The 9,243-nt window shown below is 54.1% G+C and overlaps 1 protein-coding gene across 1 annotated transcript in view; it reads left to right on the forward strand.

The window, feature by feature from the left end:
• LOC103761806 (hematopoietic lineage cell-specific protein) overlaps positions 1-9,034 on the forward strand; it is a 15,929-nt gene extending 6,895 nt beyond the window's left edge. Inside the window, exons 5-14 of the mRNA XM_029958162.1 lie at positions 339-393; positions 2,301-2,411; positions 2,903-3,013; positions 3,610-3,665; positions 4,755-4,824; positions 5,050-5,180; positions 5,799-5,909; positions 6,313-6,622; positions 7,378-7,449; positions 8,225-9,034. Coding sequence (XP_029814022.1) covers positions 339-393; positions 2,301-2,411; positions 2,903-3,013; positions 3,610-3,665; positions 4,755-4,824; positions 5,050-5,180; positions 5,799-5,909; positions 6,313-6,622; positions 7,378-7,449; positions 8,225-8,361 — 1,164 coding nt within the window. The 3' untranslated portion in view covers positions 8,362-9,034. The remainder of the gene's footprint in view (positions 1-338; positions 394-2,300; positions 2,412-2,902; positions 3,014-3,609; positions 3,666-4,754; positions 4,825-5,049; positions 5,181-5,798; positions 5,910-6,312; positions 6,623-7,377; positions 7,450-8,224) is intronic.
• Positions 9,035-9,243: the final 209 nt, after the last annotated feature.

A 9,243-nucleotide genomic window follows, 5' to 3' on the forward strand; every position in this document is an offset into this window, starting at 1 on the left:
CATCCTGGGGCTGTGCTGCTCATCCTGGGGCTGTGCTGTTCATCCTGTGGTTGTGCTGTTTGTCCAGGGGCTGTGCTGTTCATCCTGGGGCTGTGCTGTTCATCCAGGGGCTGTGCTGTTTGTCCAGGGGCTGTGCTGTTCATCCAGGGGCTGTGCTGTTTGTCCAGGGGCTGTGCTGTTTGTCCAGGGGCTGTGCTGTCCATCCTGGGGCTGTGCTCTTTGCCCAGCATTCTGTGGCACAAGGCAGAGAGCAGGCTTCCAGCCTGGCCCCAGAGGAGGGTGGCTGAAACCTGGCTTGGCCCTCAGGCTGACTGTAAGCCCTCTCCTTCTTGTTCCAGTCAGCAGTGGGCTTTGAATACAAGGGTGAGGTGGAGAAACACTCGTCCCAGACAGGCAAGTCCTTGGGCATGTGTGACCCCTTGACACTTTGCCCAGCTGCTCTTTTGCTCCCACTATCTCGTGCTGTTGGCTGTGGCACAATCTCCTTCATTATCCCCCTCCTGTCACTTGTTTCAGCTTCCTGTTCCCAGTCTGTCACCCTCATGGCCCCATTCCATGCTGTCCTGTCACCATCCTTCTGGTGTACATCCCCCTGTCTCTGTGCTTTGCTTTGGTGGAAGCCACGTCCTGGCTGAGTAGAGGAGACATTCCCACCCCCCTCCAGTGGATGGCTCGTGCTCCCTGTCCTCCCAAAGCCCTTCTGAGAACAGCTCCAGAAGAGCCATTCAGGACATGGAGTGACTGCTGGAGAAACAACTTGTAGGAAAAGGCACAGCAATGGGTATGGAAACAGAAGCCTGTAGAGCACTCAAACTGCTGCAGAATTCTGCAGATTCAACAAATAGTGCAAGAAGTGAAACTAAAGATATTTTAAGTATTCTGCACCCAAAAGAAGATGAAAGGGCAAGGTCTGTTGCTGTTTCAGGTAAATGTGAGGAATACTGCATTACCAAGGAAATAACTGAATGGGATTCATTTAAGAGGAATCTATAAAAGAAGGAACATAGTTTGAGGCATTCTTGGTTGATCTTAAAATAATTAATTCCATGCAGTTATGCTACATTAACATATTCTTGTAGACATAGAAATTCATCAGGCTGTGTGAAACTACAGAAGTTGCTAAGGACAAAATGGAACTGTAAGAAGTAGGGAGTTTGGGTTGCTTTTCATAAAAATGTGTCTATACTAGAAGCTTCAGCAGCAAGATAACAGTCATAAAATCTGCATTTGCTGAAAACAGCTCCATTAAAGATCCATTTCATAACAGCCTAATAGATAGATAATAGTTTAGTCAAGGTAAGTTTAAGAATTGTTCATACTTACAGGTTAGGTGACTGAGCTTCTGTGAAACAGAGATCCATTCTGGAATAAAAAATGTCCTGATGCAGCTACCTCTACAACACAGTCTCCATGGATTGGTATAGCTGAAGTTGTTGGAGAAGCCCCAACTCAGTCCTGTGAAATGCAGACCTGTAGAAAAGCATCAGGGAACAGGGAGAGGTGACTGTGATTTACCCCTTAAGGGCAGGATTTGGAGACCGAGCTGGCAGGTGTCTGAAAGGAGGAGTCTGTACAGCCAGCAGCCAGGAGGGAGGCTGGAATGTCTCAGGAATGAGCCAGTATTAACCAGGTGATCCTTAGGGAACAGCTGAACATGGCTGAAGTTGTTAATGGATCACTAGTTTGGAGCTGGAAAACAGAGACACAAGGCAGCTGTCACACGATGGCCAAGTGGGGAGAGCAGGAGTGTGTCTGCAGAAATGGGGTTCAGCCTTTGCTGCAGCTCCAGGGTCAGGTGTTTGTAGAAGCTGAGGTTCCACTATAGCAAACATGAGCTCCTCTGCCATTCCTGTACTCCCAAGGCTCAGTGTCCTTACTCACAGCCCTTTCCCGAGGCTGGCAGACCACAGACTGAAATCCTGGCTCTGGAGTTGGGTGAGTGGGTGATCCCCTGGCTATCAGTGCCCAAATCCTGCTTGGCTTTGCCTTTGTGGGTGACTGTGCTCCCACTGCCTCCCCGCTGTCCTTGACACATCCATTTTCTTCCTTCCTTCCCTCCCAGCTGGCTGTGCCTGCCATTGCCCTGGCCCACACTTGCCCTGTGCCCCATTCCCATGGGCTCTCATCCATGATGCTCCCTGCCATCCACTCTGTCCCCTTCAACCTCTTGCTTTTTAGGGGGTTTTCCATCAGCCCCACTGCTCTCCTTCCTCCCCCCTGCTCCTTCCCAGTGCTGCTTCCTGTCCTCTCCTCACCAGCCCCGTGCAGGGGGCAGGGTTTCACTCCATGCACCACCTCAGATTACTCCAGGGGCTTTGGTGGCCGTTACGGAGTGGAGAGGGACAAGGTGGACAAGGCGGCTGTGGGATTTGACTACAGGAGCCAGGCAGAGAAGCACGACTCTCAGAGAGGTGAGCTGGGGCAGCCAGGGGAGCTGGGGCAGCTGAGGGAACAGGCAGTGCCAGGGCTGGAGCTGGGGCTGTGCCCACTGGGACTGGGGGGCACTGTGCAGCACTTCTTCAATCTGCTGCTTGAATGGTGGAATAGCTATGGGGAGCTTGCAGCAAGGGAACAGGTCAGGTGAGGAAAGCCATGGCATGGCTGCTGGAAAGAGTTCAGCAGAGTTCTGTGGGCACAGGGATCTCCTGGGAAGCACATCACCAAAGGAAGGGTGCTGGGGAAGCCCAGGCGGGTGCTAATAGCAGGTGACATGTCCCAGGGAGGAGGGAAGGCTGTTGCTGCAGCCACCAGTGGGGAAATCTGGCCTTGCTCCATGTCTTTCTCTAAGTCCTGGGCAAGGAAAACCTGTGAGAACAGCCTGAGCTCACACTGCTGCCACTTGTCTCCTTCCCTCCCTTGCCTGTTCTCTTCCATGCTGTGATCTGGATCCCTGTGGCTGAAGACTATTCTGTGGGCTTTGGTGGGAAGTTTGGGGTCCAGAGGGATCGTCAGGACAAGAATGCCCTTGGCTGGGATCATCAGGAGGAAGTGCAACCCCACGCATCCCAAACAGGTCAGGCAGCGCTGCCAGAGGTGGTGGCAGTTTCCTTGGAGCACCACAGACCCGGAGCCTGTGGTTCATAGTCAGAGATCCAGCTGCTGAAAATGGAATGTGTCCAGCATGTTCTGGAGCAGCTGGGGTGTGGTGAGCCCCAAAACACAAGGGCAAACTGCCAGGGTAGATGGCTGCTTGGACCAGTGGGGGACATGGGATGAGAGTCCCTCAGTCAGCCTGCTCAAACTCTGCTGTGCTGTCTCTGTGAGGGACCTTCCTGACCACAAGTTCATTGCAAAGGCAAGCACAGAGGAATGAGGCAGAACAGATCCCAGGAATCTGGGGGCTACTGCACAGTTGACTTCAGTGAACAAGGCCACACTCCACTCAGCTACAGCCCTGCATTCCTGTGCCCTTGGCTGAAAGGAGGGATAATTAGTCCTAAAAGCCACTGTCCAGAGGACTTTGCATGTGTTATCTCTAGTTACTTCCATATGTGATAAGATGCAGACAAAGCTAACTCATCTCATGTCACTGGTCACAGCATACTGAAGCCAGATGTGCACACAGAATATAAAATATTGTAAAATAGCCTCCTTTTTTTCCCCATACAGACTATGCCAAGGGGTTTGGAGGCCGGTATGGGGTCCAGAAGGATAGAGTGGATAAGGTAAGACTGCTGCAGCCTTCAATTGCTTCCTACTAATCACCACTCCTTGCCCTGCAAGAGAAGAGATTTCCCAGGTGGAGGTGAGATTCAGAGTGCTCAGGGCACAGAGGTGGCAAGAGGGAACTGGCTCAGTGTAAAATACCAGAGGATGCAGAGGGATGCAGCCAGGGGAGACTGTAATGCAGGGAATTCCTCATGGCACTATCTGTAACTCCTCTGCTGTTTCTTAACTTCTGCAGGTTTTTCTCTCCTATCAAGGAGTGCCTTGTGGTCTGTTCAGGTAGCTAAATCTGCCTGCACACTTTGACAAACCCTGGCAGGGGTGGGATTAGCACAGCTCAATCTGCTGTGCATGAGAAAAGGTCACCCAGTTGGCTGGTTCGGGTTTTCTGTTTGGGCTGACACCCCACAAAGCCTCACCTACAGTCACAACTCAGATTCAAGCACTGGAGTTAATTCTCTGTGTGTCAGGCTGCCCTGCAGTCTTGGTCCTGCCAGTTGGAGATGAACCTCATGGATGTGGCTAAACTAAGAGGTGGGAATCCTGTGGCTTTGGGGCATTTGGAGGCAGTGAGGGGGCCTTCCCTGAACCCTCCATTCCCTGTTGTGGGGCACAGTGCAGGGGCACAGTGTTGTGCCTGGTACAGCACCAACATCACCGAACTCAGGAGCTGGAGGAAGCTGGGGAGGATATAAACACATGTTCCTGTCCATGCTGCATGTCTGGGCTGGGCTGGAGAGGGAATGGTGTCCTGCCCTCAGAAGACATTAGCACTACCTGTGAATTTAACAATAGCAAGCAGAGGGGCATTGACAAAAAAAGGTGCATCCTGTACATGGCAGAAAATCATGTGTGAAATCAGATGAGCACCTGGTAAAAGTCAGGGCTGTGGGTCCTTTGGGAAGCAGGATGCAGAGAGGAAGGGAGGTGTCAGGAGAGGGGACTGCAGCCAGCAGCCTCCCCTGGGTCAGGGTAAGTGTACAGGTGAGGACAGACACACCTAGGAACAGTGCTTGCCATCACCAGTAGCCAAACCCAGCACTGGCCTTGCCCAAGAAGCTGGACAATTCTTTCACTTCCTCTTGCAGAGTGCTGCTGGCTTTGATGAGATGGCAGCTCCCACCTCCTCCTACGAGAAACCAAGACCCCTGGAGGCAGGTGAGACATATGAGTCCCAGCCCTGGACCTGGGAAGCTGTGGGCCTCATGGTCCCTCTGTGTCAGCATGCTGGTAGATGGGATGGGGGTTCAGCCTGTGCTGGGGGCAGGACAAAGGTGGCTGAACTGCAAGTCTCTCTGAAGAGGTGGAGGTCTGGGTTTCTCCCGGATGCTTGGGGTGGTGGGAGGGAGCTGGGGGCTGGCTCAGTCGGCTGTCTCCTTGCAGGAGCTTCCAGCAGCACCAGCAGCCTGCGGTGGCAGTTTGAACACATGGCCAGGGAGGAGGAGAGCAGGAGGCAGGCGGAGGAGGAGCGGCTGCGGCGACAGCCCCGGCAGTGCCCGGCACCTCGGGGACAGGTGAGCCCTGCCTGTCCTGCTGTGTCCTCTGAGGCTCATGGAGGAGACTTTTCCTCATGGCCATGCAGCTCCATGTCCTTCCAGATGATCTCTTTAGAGTAACCTTTTGCCTAAACTGCCTCCCTGCATCTGCCACGAATGGTCACTGAGCTCCACAGTTGTCACCGGACTTTCCTTTTCAGCACAGAGATCAGGGTGTACCTGCACCCAGCCGTGGCCCCAGTGCTTTGGCCTCAGCTCCTTTTGCCTCTGGTGCTTGTCAAAGAGTGCAGTCACCCCTCCCCAGCACTGCCATCCCAGCAGTCTGCATGTGGGATGCACCCCACCAAACTGGAGATGGCACCCAGCCCCAATGCTTACCTGCCTTCCCACCTGCTGCTGTTCCTGCACTCAGAGGGCAGAGTGGGATTCACAGTGAAGCCCCTCCAACATGTTCCTCTTCAGGGGTGCCCCACCCTTGTCACCAGCCTGCCAGTGCCCAGGCCCAGGGCAGGTTTGTAGGAGCTGGAACAGATTCTAGGTGGAGGAAAATGTTCTGAGTTGCTCTATTGGGAATGTGAACAGCCATTGCTCTGTACTCATTCAGAGGGACTGAGGGATCTGATGGCTCTTCTCCAGCAGGAAATCCCACCGAGAGGGAAGGGGCACACTGGGGCAGCCCCTGCTGCTGTGCCAGCACAGGTGCCCAGGAGTGCCCATGGAGACCAACCCGTGTCACCAGGAGAGCAGGTGCCAAGGCAGTGTGGGAGAGCCGGGAAGGGGAGCAGGCAGAGGGGATTGCACCTGAGAGGGGCTGGGCCCTTGTGTGAGAGGCTTTGGAAGGACGAGGGGGAGTGTTGGGATGGGGATGGGACTGCACAGCACCCCTTGGGACAGGCTCTGGGAGTGGGAGGTGCAGTGGTAGCACCGTGGGCTGGAGAGAAGTATGAACAGAGGTTCAAACACATGTGCCCTGAGGGTCTCCAGAGCAATGCCAGGTGCCAGTTCAGCACGCCCGAGGGGCTGAGCTGTTTCCCTGGTGTGCAGGGGATGGTGCTCCAGGAAGGGGCTGCCTTATGCCAGGTGCTGGGAGTTGGGAGAGTGCTGGGTGCTTCACAAGTGACTCTCTTGTCACCTTCTCACCTCGTGGCAGGAGGCCAAAAGGGAGGATGAGGAAGCACCACCCACTTTGCCACCAAGGCCAGCAGATCTGGGCACAGAGCTGTGCAAGGTCCCCAGCCAGGATCAGCCCATCTACAGTGAAAGTTTGGATGTTGGTGGAGACTATGAGGAGCTGCCAGAGCCCTCTGACTACTGTGACAGTACCAGTGGAGGTGCTGACTATGAGGAGCTGCCAGCCCCACTGGGAAAGCCAGATGCTATCTATGACCTTGGGGAAGATGGAGGAGAAGACTATGAGGTGATCCTTCCTCAGGAGCACAGCCAGAGCCAGCCCCACCTGGGTGAGTACTGATAGAATAGCCCATGTCTTGGGGAGCTTGTACCCATCCACTCAGTTCAGTGGATGTATGGCACAGAGTCGAGAGGGAACTTGTGTCCTGAAGTCTCCTGTGGTCAGGGTAACGGCTCCTGATGATGGAGACTCGGTGGTCTCCACTCCCCTGTCCATCCCCAAGGTGCAGATGAGCTGCACAGAGTGCTGGGGCAGGCAGCAGATGTCTGCTGAACCTGCTGAACTGCTGGAGCAGTGCCTGGCAGGAGGGGGGGGTGCTGTGGCTCAGGAGAAGCTGGATGTGTACTGGTGCTCTTGCCGTGGTTTCCTGGCAAGTGGCTGCCACTGGTGTGCTGGGGCCTGGGGGTTGTGGCTCAGCCCATTGCTCACATGGCTGGTGTTCCCAAGACCTGCTGTGGTGGGGTGTCCTGGTGTGAGGAGTGAGGGAACCTTCCTCCAAGCACAGGAGCAAAGTGCATGGGCTGCTGTCAGCGCTTCTGTCGCAGCTTTGCTGGTACTGGAGATGGCAAGGGGGGAGGCTGGAGTTATGCACAGACTTTTTCTTGGGAGAGGAACACAAAGTATCAGGACTCCACTCCCTCTTTGTGGGAGGGGAAGGAAGTCACACCTTGCTTTGGGCTGTGCTGCACCTCTCCCTGCTGGCAGGGTTTGGATGTGCTCCCCGAAGCTGGGCTGGAGGGTGGCACTGCCCGGGCTGTGTGGCTGCCTCAGTGTCTGTCTCACCTGTCCATCCTTGTTCTGCAGCGAACACGGGGGGGGTCTGTGCGGGGCAGGGCCCCGGGACCTGCGCAGTGGCTCTCTACGACTACCAAGGAGGTGGGTCTGCCACCAGGGCTGGGGGAGGGCAGGGGCCAGGGGTGTGGGGGGTCACACCCTCAGCAGTGGGGAAAAGACTGTGGCTTGGGGGGGTAAATTTCTTCCTCATAGGAAGCAGAATGAGACCTGATTTGGGAACTGTGGTAGTTTAGGAATGGTATTGTCCAGTTTTGTAGTCCCACTAAAAAACCCACACACCATCCCCCTCCAACTGGAGGCCCATAGGGCAAAGATCATGGACTGAGATAAGAACAATTTACTTCAAACAGCCATGAGAGAAGAAAACAAACAGTGACAGCAACAATATTAGTAACTAAAGGTTTTAAGAAAATAAATGATTCACGTGGAAAAACACTCACTGGACTAATAGACAGTAGTGGACTAACAGACAGTACTGGAGGGCTCCCTCCACCATTTCTCAAGTGGAAGGAACCCCCTCTTCCCCAGAAGACAGTCCTTATCCCACCCCAGCAATGATGTGGTACAGAATAACTTCAGTGTACTGGCCATGCCCCCACCAGGCTACTGCAAAAAATTAACCCTGTCCTGGCCAGAACCAGGACAGGAACAGAGAAACTTCATCTGTCACCTGCAAGGTCTTGCTCATCTGCCTTGTCTGTGCTGCTTGATGGGGTTTGGGTGAGGTTGAACTCTTGGGGGTTATCTTGTTCTATCTTCTCCTGCCCAGGGGAGGTGGGAGGAGGGATGTGAACCAGCTATGCCTGGGGTTCTCTTTGCACTGTGACTGTCTGTCTTTTCTGGACAATGTTTGCAGAGGGAGATGATGAGATTTCCTTTGACCCAGCCGACACAATCACACACATCGAGATGGTGGACGAAGGCTGGTGGCGGGGGCAGTGCCACGGCAGGGTCGGCCTCTTCCCAGCAAATTACGTCAAACTTCTACAGTGAAACAGGCACTGTGCAAGCTGCTCCCTTCCAAACTGCTGCCTCTCTCTGCTTCAGCCTCTGCCATGTTATCAGCTTCATTTGGCTCAGCCTGGTGTGTCCACGTTCAGAGAAATATCAAGGAGCAAACTGACACTGTCTGAGGGAATGTTTTGTCTTGTGCCCGAGAGGATTTTGGTTCCCGTCCACTTCCAGGTGGGAAAGGTGGGATGGTTTAAGAGCATATGAGTGTGATGTAAGGTGTCTCTTCTACCCAGGCTGCCACACCTGTCAGCTAGCAAACCTGCAGGAGCGTGTCCTGTTCCCAGTGGGGCAATTTGCAAAGCAGAGACACTGACTCTTGTCCAAGCAAGGCAGAAGGGACGTGAGCTGTGGAACCTTTTTCAGTTGCTGTAGCTCTGGATCTCATCCTAACCAGGGTTCAAGGAAAAGAGCACTGGGAAAGCCAAATTGGCCTTTGTTCCCAGGAAGGGTTTCCATTTGCAGGATGACCCACATTTGCAGGACGGAGCAGAGGAACATGAACTTAGTCTGTGTGCCCCTTTTGAGCAGTGGGGTGTCTGTCCTTGAGGGCTGTGCTCTCCCTTTTGGGCACAGATGTGTCAGTGTGTCTGTCCCTGGGGGCTGTGCCCTCCCTCACAGCTGCAGCAATAAACAGCTTCTGCTCTGGCCTGGCTCAAGTTGTATCCTGGTGTTTCTGTGATGGCTCGTGTCCCTGTGCCTCTTGGAGGCTCCTGAAAAGGCCCCCTGACTCTTCATCACAGGTGTGGGGAAAAGGCTGAGCAGGTGGGAAGCAGGACAGGAGGAAACATCTCATTTTTAACGTTTAAGACAGCTTTCAGGAATGCAAAGCAAAGCCCTCCCCTGAACCAGTACATCCCAAGT

Source organism: Manacus vitellinus, unplaced genomic scaffold (genome assembly GCF_001715985.3).
Source record: "Manacus vitellinus isolate BGI_N305 unplaced genomic scaffold, ASM171598v3 scaffold_143_pilon, whole genome shotgun sequence".
In the NCBI taxonomy this organism is placed as follows: domain Eukaryota; kingdom Metazoa; phylum Chordata; class Aves; order Passeriformes; family Pipridae; genus Manacus; species Manacus vitellinus.